Source organism: Myotis brandtii, unplaced genomic scaffold (genome assembly GCF_000412655.1).
Source record: "Myotis brandtii unplaced genomic scaffold, ASM41265v1 scaffold398, whole genome shotgun sequence".
Lineage (NCBI taxonomy): Eukaryota > Metazoa > Chordata > Mammalia > Chiroptera > Vespertilionidae > Myotis > Myotis brandtii.
The window spans coordinates 163,014-177,120 of NW_005365280.1; the positions used below are offsets into that span (position 1 = coordinate 163,014).

The following is a 14,107-nucleotide window of genomic DNA, read 5'->3' on the forward strand; positions in this document are numbered from 1 at the left end:
ATTCCTTCTTTTTTACAGCAGCATAGTATTTCATCGTGTAGATGTACCACTGTTTTCTAATCCATTCATCTGCTGATGGGCACTTAGGCTGTTTCCAAATCTTTGCTATGGTAAAGTGTGCTGCTATAAACATAGGGATGCACTATCCTTTCTGATTGGTGTTTCTGGTTTCTTGGGATATATTCCTAGAAGTGGGATTACTCTGTCAAATGGGAGTTCCATTTTAACTTTTTGAGGAAACTCCATATTGTTTTTCACAGTGGCTGCACCAGTCTGCATTCCCACCAGCAGTGCAGGATTGTTCCTTTTTCTCCACATCCTCGCCAGTACTTGTGTGTTGATTTGTTGATGATAGCCATTCTGACAGGTGTGAGATGGTAGCTCATTGTTGTTTTGATTTGCATCTCTTGGATGATTAGTGACTTTGAGCATGTTTTCATATGTCTCTTGGCTTTCCTTATGTCCTCTTTCGAAAAATGTCTATTTAGGTCCTTTGCCCATTTTTTGATTGGGTTGTTTATCTTCCTTTTGTTAAGCTGTATGGAGATTAAACCCTTATCTGAAATAGCATTGGCAAATATGTTATCCCATGGAGTTGGCTTTCTTGTTGTTTTGTTGGTTTCTTTTGCTGTGCAGAAGCTTTTTATTTTGATGTAGTCCCATTTGTTTATTTTCTCCTTAGTCTCCGTTGCCCTAGGACAGTGATGGCAAACCTTTCGAGCTCGGCGTGTCAGCATTTTGAAAAACCCTAACTTAACTCTGGGGCCGTGTCACATATAGAAATTTTTTGATATTTGCAACCATAGTAAAACAAAGACTTATATTTTTGATATTTATTTTATATATTTAAATGCCACTTAACAAAGAAAAATCAACCAAAAAAATGAGTTCACGTGTCACCTCTGACACGCGTGTCATAGGTTCGCCATCACTGCCCTAGGAGCTGTGCCTGTAAAGATTTTGCTACGACATATGTCTAATATTTTGCTGCCTATGGAGTCTTGTAGGATTTTTATGCTTTCCCGTCTTACATTCAAGTCCTTTAGCCATTTTGAGTTTGTTTTTGTGTATGGTGTAAGTGGTGATCTAGTTTCATTTTTTTGCATGATCTGACCAAATTTCCCAGCACCATTTATTAAAGAGACTGTCTTGACTCCATTGTATGCTCTTGCCTCCTTTGTCAACTATTAATTGAGCATAATGGCTTGGGTCAATTTCTGGGTTCTCTGTTCTGTTTCATTGGTCTATATGTCTGTTCTTGTGCCAGTACCAGGCAGTTTGGAGAACAGTGGTTTGGTAATATAGCTTGATATCTGGTATTGTGATCCCATCTACTTTGTTTTTTCTCAGGATTGCTGTGGCTATTCGGGGTCTTTTTTTTTTTTTATTCCAGATGAATTTTTGGAGAGTTTGTTCTAGATTTTTGAAATATGCCATTGGTATTTTAATGGGATTCCATTGAATTTATAGATTGCTTTGGGTAGTATGGATATTTTTATGATGTTGATTCTACCAATCTATGAACATGGTATGTTTTTCCATTTGTTTATGTCTTCTTCTATGTCTTTTTTCAATGTCCTGTAGTTGTCTGAGTACAGGTCTTTTACCGCCTTAGTTTAGTTTATTCCTAGGCATCTTATTTTTTTGGTGCAATGGTAAATGGGATTGTTTTTTAGTTTCTCTTTCTGTGAGTTCATTATTAGAGTATAAAAAGGCCATAGATTTCTGGGTGTTAATTTTGTATCCGGCTACATTGCCGAATTCATTTATTAGGTCTAGTAGTTTTTTGATGGAATCTTTGGGGTTTTCTATGTACAGTATCATGTCATCTGCGAATAAGGACAGTTTTACTTCTTTTCCAATGTGGATGCCTTTTATTTCTTCTTGTCTGATCGCTATAGCTAGCACTTCAAGTACTCTATTGAACAGGAGTGGTGAAAGTGGGCATCCCCGTCTTGTTCATGTTCTTTGGGGCTGGTTTAAGACCCCTCTCTACTGTTCTGCCTGGCATGTCTGTTTCCTGTCAGTCAGTCAGCACAATGTTGATGTTCCCAGTGATCCACCGCTCCTCTGTGTCATAGGCCACAACTTTGGTTTCAAGCAGGCAGGATCACTCTGCTCACTTTGTTTCTCTGCCTGCCTTCAGTTGTATTTACACAAGCCTGTATTTCTGACACAGCCCCTGGGCGGTGGTGTTTCTGTATTAGTTTCCAGGACCAAATGGCCCCTCAATCCAGTCCCCCAGGACTCTCTGGGGGTGTTTAGACTCTTCTTTCCCCTGCCGCACTCAAGACTGTATTGGAGGGATGGACTGTCCCAGACCCAGTTTCCTGCTCATGTCTCCCTATTCTGCTCCCCAGTTGCCACAAAACCCACCTTCCCCGGCAGTCTTGGTGAGTTTTTTTAATTGAAAGATCCTAAGCACTGGGTTTAGCAAGTAAAAGCAAGGAAGTCATAAAGACAAAGCAACCGCCGCTGCCTCGCGTCTTTCTCCCCCCGGCATTTCGCGGCCAGTATAGAACTTCAGGCTGCCTTGGCTGCCTTTATGGGCACGGTTTCCCACGGCTGTGGGCTTAGCTCTAGAGTCCCCCACTGACAGCAGCCCTGTGGACCCCCTTCCACATTCAAGGGCTACACTGACCCTAAGGGCCGAGGATTTGGTGCAGTGCAATCTCCCTCTGAGATTCTAGTCCCGACTGTGCGCATTTCTCTTTCCAGCCTCTATCCCAGATCCCAGCTCTCTCCAGGCGATCTCTGACCTTTCCATTCACGGATTGCCTCACCAGCTGTGTTTAATTCGTCAGTTCCAGGTGGATGTTATTTGATTCAGCTGTTTCTTCTATCTGCTCTGTGAGAAGGCGCAGGACCCGTTTGCCTATTCGGCTGCCACCTTGTCTCCCCCTGGACAAACTTTAGGTGCCCGCGGCCGGGTAGGCTGGAGTCTTGGTGTTCGTGGGTTCACAGCTGAGGCAGCTGGTCCCTGGGTGCCTTGGTTGTAGGGTCCCGGGAGGTATCCGAGGTTTCCCCGGGGAAGGTAAGGCTGGGCTTCTGATCTCACCCCCTCTCCCCTTCAAGGTGGTGTGGTCTCTGCGGCAGAGCTGGCTGCTCCGGGAGAGATCTCAGCAGTAGTAGAGGGTGCCTGGCCAGGGGAGCCTGGTCCGCCAGTCCCAGACAGTCCTGTGGAATATAACTGTCCCTCACTCACAAATACACACACACTCCCTGCATGTCCACACACTCTCCCTTTGGTCTCTCACTCACGTACGGTATATTGTTGATTGTCGTCCTGTTGTCCGCCATCTTGGATCTCTGATTTTTTTTTTCCTTTATTTTTCCCTCCCTCCTGTCAACAGAGCCAAATATTTTTATTTATGTCAGTGTTTGTAAAGCATTTGCTTTAGGCCATGGCTGGGTCATCCACTGGGTAAAAATAGGTGGGCACAGTAGTTCAGTATGTTGTCCTGATATCCTAAGGTTTCAGATTCGATCCCCAGTCCGGGTACATACAAGAATCATAAATGAATGCATGAATAAGTAGAACAGCAAATCAATGTTTCTCTCCCCATCTCTCTCCCTCTCCCTTTCTCTCCCTGTCTCTAATATATTAAACAACAACAACGACAATGCAAAAAACATTTGCTTTGTTGTTGGGGAAATATAAGTAAGAAATTGTGGGGTGAGAGTAAGGAAAGGGGGTACATTTTCTGGGAGCTTGATTTGTGCATCCTCAATTTATGATGGTCTGGTAGAATAGAGCATTGGTTGCCAACCTTTCGGACCTCACGGACGACGGACCACTCGTTGGCGACCGCTGCTCCAAAGGTTTCCTTAAAACCAATGGTCGCCAACCTTTCGGACCTCACTGAACACCAGTGGTCCTGGACTGCTGGTTGATGACCGCTGGCCTAGAGGTCTTATTGAAACCCCAAATGGCAATAGCTGTTTTTAAGTCTTTAATGAAATTCATGAGAACTGGCACTCTCTGGGCAGAGTGAATTAAAGCTGCTGGATTCTGATATCAATGGCTACATGTCCTCCTATATGTTCCTTTATTAAGCTGACCAGTAAACTAGAATGGACAGGGTGCTTGGTTTGTGGGAACATTCTGGAGGTGGCCAAAAAAGGATCTCTCTCTGTTTCTTTAGTGCTGCACTGTCAAATCCTGATGATTCCACCTGAGGAAAGGGAAGGCCAGTTTCTGGAACATCAAACAGGATAATTAGGATTTTTGAATACTGAGGCATGAATTGATTTGAAAATAGTGATTTGGGAATGAATGATTGAACATAAGAGAGTGGGGAGGGTATAGTGAGAGAATGCTGAGAGATACAGAGGAAAAGGAGACTGGACAGATATGTGGTGAGGGAGGTAGGGAGAGGAGGAGAAACACTTAGTTACCACTTAGGCTATCGCAAGCATGTCAAACACGGGCCAAAGAAACAAGGTTTAAGTTTATGTGAGCCTCAAAAAAGCAAAAGCTTCAATTTTCATAGAAATGTAGGTGTATTTTGATAAAGACACACTGAATACAAAGGGCTGAAATAAATGAGTAATCGTTAACATAAAATAATAGGACATTTTAATAAAAATATTTTTCCTGAACATTAACTTACCAGACATTGAATAACTGCACAAATTAATAAGCGTAACGCAAATAAACCTATTTTTCTTGTTCTCTGAAAGCGAAATATTTCCTGTTGTGCACACCAAACAAGTCAGTCCAAGTCTAATGACTTGGCAATCAGCTGCTAAAATATTCACTGCTAGTATTAGTAGAGAGGAGAAATGGTTCTGCATGTAAGGCGTGTAAGGGAAATGAATGCAACACAATTGTAGTAATCAGTCATTAGCGAATGTTGTAGTTCGTTATTATTAACTAGAGGCCTGGTGCATGAAAATCATACACTCGGGGGGTCCCTCAGCCTGGTCTGCACCCTCTCGCAGTCTGGGAGCCCTTGGGGGATGTCAGACTGATGGCTTAGGCCGAGGAGCGGGCCTAAGCCAGCAGTCAGGCATCCTTAGTGCTGCCTCAGAGGCGGGAGAGGCTCCCGCCACCGTCACTGCACTCGCCAGCCATGAGCCCGGCTTCTGGCTGAGCGGAGCTCTACCTGTGGGAGCCCACTAACCACCAGGGGGCAGCTCCTGCATTGAGTGTCTGCCCCCTGGTGGTCAGTGCACGTCATAACGACCTGTCGTTCAGCCGTTCGGTCAATTTGCATATTAGCCTTTTATTATATAGGATTATGTGTAATAGGATATTATAAAAATTTAGTTACGAAAATTTTTTATTAAAATGTTTCTCACATACCCGTTAATTGGCTGGGCCACAAAAATATCCGTTGTGGGCTGCATGCAGCCTGTGGGCTGCGAGTTTGACATGCTTGTTTTAGGGGCTGGGATAACAGTGGTGAACAGCAAAAACAATTTCCTGACCCCATGCAGACATTGTTTAAATGACTGATTAAATAAGACAACTATTGAAAAAGGGAAAATAAAAAGGAAGCCCTTTAGTTAGAGGTCATATAAACTCGTAGAGAGGTGTTTGTAATTCGTGTTGCCTGATCTTTAATGATAGTTATGATGTTGGGGCTGTTTTTTTAGAGTACTCAGTGGTTGGCTGTTCTGAATAGCAGAGTGAGTATTAGACTCTTTCTGGCCTTCCATGACACCCAACTTGGAGAGTGCTATGCTGCCTCATGGTTGGGCACACACCTTTGATTTCCACATCTCCATTCCACTAGGTAGGGGATCCACCACCGTGGTCTGCAAGCTGAGTGTAGGGTGATTCATCATGACTCTGCAGCTGTGAAAGGCAGTTTAATTTCTGAGTTATTGCCTACCTATTGAACTTTTGGAAGCAGAACAGAGTCACCCATTAGGTTTGTGTCTTGCATTAGTATTGAGGATGGTGACAAGTCTTGACCAGCACCCCAGGTTATAAAAGAACACATGTGCTTTAAAAGTAAGTTTGATTTTAATGTTTAGAATTTAAAAACCCATAATCTGTGTCATGGATGTGCCTCTTTTGTATTTAAAGTACTTTAAAGGTGTAATGAAACTGCTCTTGTACCAGTAAGTGAACCCTAAATGTGTCTTCCTTGCAGGAGTTTTCATCTCACATGGTTTATGTTTTAATTAGACATTAGTTGTAGAGGTGTAATTCTCTATTATGGAGGCCTGAAGTCAGAATGGAGGTATCAGCCTGAATAGGATGCAGAAAATTGTCACTGGAATTTTACATTGAAAGCTATTTTGGGGCTTTAAAATGTATACACGGTGTAGATGTAGGAAATAATAGTTTATAATCACATCACTTGTGGAGATGCAAAAGATGAGAATAGGAACTTGGTTACAATGAGAAGATTTTTGCTGCACAGCCTTTATTGCATAGACTGACTGTGGAAGCTGAAAAAGTGCATTTCAATCTAATAAGCATTAACTCCTGCCACATTTAAGACTGTCATTCAGTTGCAAAGAATATGCTAGGAGAGCTTTCATAGAAATTCAAGGGAGTAGGGAGTTGCTATAAGAGCAAATTCAACTAGGATGTGCTTTGTATGTGTTGTGTAGCTAAAGCATCTGCCTTTTACTCAGCTTAGTTATTTGGGCTCCCCAGATAGGTCTGGTTAGAGTTCTTAATTTTTCTGTTTTTTAACCAGGTGATTGGAAGGTCTGCAGTGACTTGTACCAAGTAGCAGTTAAGAAATTGTGTGTGTTCCTCTTATTGGGTTGAGGCAAGATTTGCTGCTTCTTTAAACCTTCATGTTTGAATCTCGACCACCATCCTGGTTAGTAGATGCCTTGGCTCTCAGGAGAGCAACCAGGAAGACAGGATGTGCCTTCTTCCTCTAGCGATATCGGAAATCACAGCTTGGCATGTCTACAGGAGGGAAGAGTGTGCAGGGGAAAGTGGAAATCCTAGCTCCCTTCTTCCCAGGGCTCCTCTATTATAGAAGATGGAGAGTCACTCTGATTCTAGGAAATCCCTGAAGCTTAATAAGAGTGCAGCTTAACTTATTTAGGGCTTCGAGTTCCTATGTGGTTGTATTTCTAAGGTGTAGTTTGTATTTATGCGGAGTTTAGGAATTTAAGAGCTGGAAAAGACCTCAGCTATCCCAGATCCCTTATTGAGTCCCATGGAGGTTTTATGTCACCTGTTAGTGGCAGGGAGTAAAAACCAATTTGTTGGACATCCAGTACACCAGCACCAGTCTGACTCTGAAGTGTTCGGGCTCCTGTTTGACCAGAGGGAACATGAATATCCAAAGCCCTGTTTTTACCCACGGTATTAATGTTTCCCTTATTCTCTTGATGCCCAGAATATCTGAGAAGCTCAAATACTTGTATGTCTAAATAGAACTGTGTGATAAAATGCTTAAGTCTTGCCCTGTTTGGTTTGGCTCAGTGGATAGAGCGTTGGCCTGTGGGCTGAAGGGTCCCAGGTTCGATTCTGGCCAAGGGCACATGCCTGGGTTGCAGGCTCGATCCCCAGTAGGGGGCGTGCAGGAGGCAGTTGATCAGTGATTCTCATCATTGATGTTTCTCTCTCTCTCTCTCTCTCTCTCTCTCTCTCTCCCTCTCTAAAATCAATAAAAATATATTTTAAAAAAATGCTTAAGTCTTGAAGCAGGTGTGTGAATATGAGGGCTTCTTAGATAAGCAAATTGTGCATAGATATCCACAGAACCTAAGAATGTCCTTAGCCATATGAGTCTACCCCTTAAGCCTTAAACACCTTGTTCTTGGTTTCCTACAACAGTTGTCTCAATTTAGTTACGGTGTCAGCCATCTCCATCCTCCAGTCTTGCTCATGTTCTGTCTTGGTTTCCTGCCGTTGTGTCCCTCCCTGCTCCCTCCTCCCTTACTGCCTCTTCAATTCTAATCGTTCTTTTTTAAATATATTTTATTGATTTTTCACAGAGAGGAAGAGAGAGGGATAGAGAGTTAGAAACATCGATGAGAGAGAAACATCGATCAGCTGCCTCTTGCACACCTCCTACTGGGGATGTGCCCGCAACCAAGGTACATGCCCTTGGCCGGAATCGAACCTGGGACCTTTCAGTTCGCAGGCCGACGCTCTATCCACTGAGCCAAACCGGTCAGGGCTCTAATCGTTCTTTATATCTTTACTACTAGAATGGTCTATAGGCTGGCTGCTAGTTCTTTGATTCCTCCGCCCCCACCTTCTTCCAACCTGGCCTTTATTTTGTTCATTCCTCTGTCAAGAACTTGCATTGGATCTGATACAGCAGACATAGGGAGCCACACTTTTAAATTAGACCAAGGGTCCTCAAACTATGGCCTGCGGGCCACATGCAAATACAAATATTGTATTTGTTCCTGTTTTGTTTTTTTACTTCAAAATAAGATATGTGCAGTGTGCATAGGAATTTGTTCATAGTTTTTTTTTAAACTATAGTCCGGCCCTCCAATGGTCTAAGGGACAGTGAACTGGCCCCCCGTTTAAAAAGTTTGAGGACCCCTGAATTAGACCTTCAAGACCTGTTATTAACCTGTGTGTATTTTTATCTCTCAAGTTCCCTCTTTTCCCCCATTCCATTGCCCTTTTCCACACTGGTGTCTCCCCTCCACCCCTCGCCCCGCCCTCCTGGTGACTTATTTTCTTAAGAGCCTATTGCTGATCCAGTTTCTGACTGAATTGTAAATTTCCTTGAAGGTAGCACCAACACCCCAATGACAACAAAAGTGGAGCACATACAGGGTATCCCCAAAAATGCATACACACTTTGAATAATTATTAATTCCAATGGGTTAAACCTGAATAGAAAAAAAAAACAATTGAGCTATCAAAAAATATATGTTATACTTTTTTGGGGGGGATACCCTATATTTGTAAGGTAGTATACATTTTGGCATTGCTTGCTTTTTAAAACTCCAGCACAATGGTTCATTATTACACACCCGGTTGTGAGTGTAATAACAACTATTTATGAACTTTGTTAGGAATAGAAAACTTCCGTATTCCCCATTAATGAAGGTCTTTGGATATGGATAGCTAAGGGGAGTGAGGTGTTTGTTTTTTTTTAAATATATATTTTATTGATTTTTTACAGAGAGGAAGGGAGAGGGATAGAGAGTTAGAAACATCAATGAGAGAGAAACATCGATCAGCTGCCTCCTGCACACCCCCCACTGGGGATGTGCCCACAACCAAGGTACATGCCCTTGACCGGAATCGAACCTGGGACCTTTCAGTCCATAGGCTGACGCTCTATCCACTGAGCCAAACCTGCTACGGCGAGTGAGGTGGTTTTATCTTTCTTTCAGTCCCTTGTACAGCCTGTGGGTTCGCTTTTTGCTTGAGGTCTCTCCAGATGTCTGAAGGGCCAGTGCTATCTCTTAACCATATGCTGTAATATTGATCTCTAGAACCATGTCTTGATCACACAATACTTGTTTGAAATTAAAAAAAAAAAAAAGGTTTATTTTGACTTAGTATTTACCTGCTTTCTTTCAAGTAACTCTCCTTTTTTTCATCTCTTGGTTTCTCCAGGATGACAGTGATGGGATTCCATGGTCAGAAGAAAGGGTGGTACGTAAAGTCCTTTACTTGTCTCTGAAGGAGTTCAAGAATGCTCAGAAGAGACAGCATGGTGAAGGCATTGCTGGGAGCCTGAAAACAGTAAATGGTGAGTTGAATATTTGTTGAATCTCTGGGCACATCCTTGTTTCTGAATTGGATGTGTTTTGCAACTTGTGCTTTTTAAGCTAAGTCTTTTACCTGCAGTTATTCTGGACAATTTTTTTGGGTTTATAGATTCATTTTCATGTTCCTTTATGTGCTGCACCACTGTCAAGTAATTAGTCTATTCTCTATACACAGGACCGGGGCTGCAAATCTGATTTCTTTCTGGGTTGAATGTGGAGCCTGTATTATAGGTATTCCTGTGGATATCTGCTTCATACCCAAGTATGACAGCAGAAGTCTTTGATGATCTTACTGTGGAGTGATGTCTTTGATTCTTATCCCCTGTTTGTAAAGGGAAGTAGCCTAAATCCATGGTGTGCCTACTGCCTTTCCTGCTCTCAGGCTCAGCAGCCTCCTAAGCACCTGCTTCTTTGTATGTTGATCAGGTCGGGCAGGTTGCTACCCAGCAGCAAGTATACAGTGGCATAGAATTTCTGTGTATCTGGAATTTTACCTCTTTCTGTATGGTTATCAGTAGGATCCTTGAAGCCTACAAGGAGACTTGCTGCTATCTGCCTTTATTCTTATCTCTCTTTTTAATGAGATTTAGTATGATTCAGATGAAGTCATCTAACAAAAACCATTTCAGAACTAACATTTGGTTTTTCAGGGGATGTGGCTGTGGTGGCATTCCAAAGTTTCTCTTGTATTTTCTAGTTTCTTAGAATTATGGATAGTGTGAGTCCATGTTCTGGTTTGTACTTGCATGGAGATGAAGAAAAAGAGATACTGTTTTTTCTTAGAATCTTTGCTCTGGTCTTGGGGTAACAGTTATCCCATGTGGGTTCTCAGCAGCTTTCCAGGATGCAGAGTGACGGGTTCACTTAGGGCTTCCACTTTCTTTCCAGCCTGCTTAGTGGAAAGGTGAGTTGTCTGGAAGCCTCTTGTTGGAATTGGTGCTTGCAGATGGGACCTGTTGCTGCTCTGTTTCCACAGGGCTGTGGCGGGATTTAGTGAGATGACCTCCTGCCATCCACCCAAGTTCTTTCTTTTCTAGTATTGTGTGGTTTGAAACAAGAACCCTTAAATTCTGAGCCATATGTAATGGGAAAGGCCTCTTTTTAAAAAAAACAACACATTTTATTGATTTTTTACAGAGAGGAAGGGAAAGGGATAGAGAGTTAGAAACATTAATGAGAGAGAAACATTAATCAGCTGTCTCCTGCACACTCCCTACTGGGTATGTGCCCTCAGCCAAGGTACATGCCCTTGACTGGAATTGAACCTGGGACCCTTGAGTCTGCAGGCCAACGCCGTTTCCACTGAGCCAAACTGGTTAGGGCCGGGAAAGGCCCTTTTACAATTTCTTTCGCATTTGCAGAAGTAAAATAAGTAGTGGAATTTGTTGCCACAGTACACTGTTTGGACCCCCATGGATCTCCAACAGACAGAGACCCCATCTATTCCTTGGCTGCCTATAATATAGTAAACTATATTCCCTTGTCTATTTGGAGAACATTTGATGTGATAGTTCTTGTCATTGCTTCACACTGAATACCAATGGTTCCCCAACTTACGATGGTTCGAGTTGATGATTTTTCAACTTAATGATGGTGTGACAGTGATACACATAATACATCACATGAGATAGTCAACACGTTATTTTAAAATGGACTTTGTTAGAACATTTTGCCAAACTTTAAGTGTTCTGAGCACATTTAAGGTAGGCTGGGCTAATCTATGCTAGCTTAGGTCTATTAAATGCATTGTAAACTGAAAATATCTTATTTGGATGTAACCCCAAATGAAAATAAGTTGAGGAACAGGGTTTTGCTTGATTAAGATTTTTAGAATGGTAGTGGGAGGAATTTAATTATGGGTGTAGATCTTAGGGTTGTGATAAGAATGCTTAATTCTGCTGTTCATGAGTGGTAATGCTTTATTGCCCTGGGAATCTCTTAATTTTTTTACACACCAGCCTAGTTGGGGAAAATCAGCTTTTAGGACAAGAAGTTAGCTAGGTGTCCAGGATTGAATGAAAGTGGAATTTGGGTAAAAGAACAAAAACTGAAGTAAGTTATCCGAGAAGCAAAGAGCACTACCAGCTAGTTGGCTATAAATGTGGCTCTCATGTTTTTTGGGCATAGTTGAGGTATTGACAATGCAAAGGAAAGAATTCTAAGAAAAGTTATCAAAGGTATCTCTATCGGGATCATTGAAGGCTTTAAATAATTCTTGTACCAGCTTTATAAAGATAAGGTAGTTTTTGTCGTGTTAGTTTGCCTTTCACCCTAATAAAGACTGACGTGTCTTTTTTTTTTTTTTTTTTTATTAACACTCTCAGTTTGGTTGTGAAATTGCTGTGAATATGCCTTTTTCTAGTTCCTGTTGGTGTTTGTGCAGGTAACATTCCAAGGCCACCTTTTTGTTATTTTGTATATTGCATTTCAATAGCAGTTCTAAGTAAACACATCTATCTCCTTGTTTCAGAACTTAAGTGTGTTTTAAGAAGAATTTTCTTAAATGAAGCTAACATGTTAAAGTGTGCTTTCCTGTTTGGGGGTTACTGGAAAGCACAGGGAAACAGAATTGTTACCATGGGAATAACTCTTATAGATCCCAGAATCTCAGGAGTGCTCTCTAGGAGGGTGTGATCAGAGAAAGCTGAAATAGCAGGGAACATTCATTTTTTGGCTGAATGGGGTTGGGAGTAAGGATGATTGCAAGCAGTGTTCTCTTTGAATGTGTGTACATGTGCATCACTTGAGTTTGAATGGATGCTTCATAATAGATTATAATTCATATACTGTACAATAGAGTGACTCTGTCTTAAGCTGTACATCACAGAATACAATCTCTGGATTCTTCATTGTGGACAAGTGAAGGCAAGGTAGTAGAGGGAGAGTGGAGAGTGGTTTTAACAGTCATACAAGGTACTTGTTTTTACCTTTATTTTTAAAAGTTGAAATAATTCCATTGGTCCTATTTTAATTGTGACAGAAATTTGTCTGGTGGTAAATTTTGGAAACTGTCCAGTACCGAGCCCTTACTGGGAGGTGGGGTCTGAAACTAGATGGCATACGGGCTAGAGCATGTACCTGTTCCCCAGATGGGGAGGGCTTGTGCCCCTGTCCCCCCCTTTGTCACTTGGGGACCTTGGGTAGTGACATACCTCTGAGTTTGTTCACCTTGGTGTTTTTCACCTGCAGGCTGAATAAACATCCCTGTTGTGTGCGGTAGTGGCTTTCCTGACTCTGTTATTTATTATACAGTAGCAGCATTGGAATTGCAGTTCAAAGTTGTGTAACTTTGCATCCAGTACTTATTTTAGAACACATACCAGATAAAAATTACACCATATCTTTGCAAGAGTAGTTTTGAAAACAAGGTGTTTTATTTTTTTCTTTCCTCCTACTAAATTTTAAACAAAGATATTTCTGGGTGATTGATCCAAACAGAGTTTCCTGGGAAAATACAATTTAAAATAATATTTTGCATTAACAATAGAATGGGCCTAGCATAATTTTGTATCTTATTTGAATTGACATCACTTCTGCTAAGTCATTGCTATGCTAGGATGCTGAACAAGCAGCCCCTTGCACTGCTTCCCTCTTGGGTGAGGCTGGCTGGGGGTCTGGTATCTGTTGACAGTGTTCAAACAGTGGCAGCTTGGATCTGAGCGGCTGAGCTCAGCTGCCCCATTTCTGCAGGTCTAGTGTAGTAGTAATAACACAAGCAGACAAAAGATAGTAAAATCCATGTTTGCCATCAATCTTGCTTTTGTGGTTTTAAAGTGACAGGGAATGACATTTTTTGTCCTTTTAGAGGTAGTGAATGTGAGTCTTGAACGTGGATTGTCTGTGTCGGAACTGAACCATCATTACAGCTTGTTGGTTACAGCCAGGCTTAGAAGGCAGTGCTTAGATTTCTGCTGATTGTGAGCCTTCTGTTTACTTCTGCTGTAGATAATGCTACTTTTTCTGGCTGTAATAATTTGACAAAATCTTAGGAAAGGGCTGGCAAAGGCTGAGGCCACTCTTTGAGGACTCTTAGCCCACTGGGACTGAAATTAGGGACATTTAACTAACATGCTGTACAAATAATGAGTACATATAATTACACAGTAAGAGAGGGGAGCTATCAGCTGTATTTGAATTTTTGAATTTCATAATGCAGCAAGCCCTCTGTCCAGCTAAAGAGTCTTGACTGGATGTAAGGGACACTGGACCCTTTTCTTAGAGTCGTCCTGTGGGCACTGGTTGTGATAACTAACCTCTGTTGAGTGCTTACTATTTGGCGGTTACTGTTCTAGCTGTTTATCCATATTTAATTACTTAATCTTCACAACAAACCATTTTGTAGATGAGAAAACGATACACCAGAGTGATTAGCAAGTTGCCTACACAACTAAGGTGGGACAGAGCCAGGATTTAAACCCCAACTTTTTGTACTAGAGCT

The 14,107-nt window shown here is 41.9% G+C and overlaps 1 protein-coding gene across 6 annotated transcripts in view; it reads left to right on the forward strand.

The window, feature by feature from the left end:
* LOC106727265 (protein Jumonji-like) overlaps window positions 1–14,107 on the forward strand; it is a 162,224-nt gene that overhangs the window by 117,454 nt on the left and 30,663 nt on the right. For all 6 annotated transcript variants that reach the window (XR_001363436.1, XR_001363435.1, XR_001363437.1 and 3 more), the window contains one exon: window positions 9,515–9,650. Coding sequence is in view for 3 of the 6 variants with exons in the window: in XM_014545175.1 (XP_014400661.1) it covers window positions 9,515–9,650 (136 nt within the window). In the remaining 3 variants the exon portion in view is untranslated. The remainder of the gene's footprint in view (window positions 1–9,514; window positions 9,651–14,107) is intronic.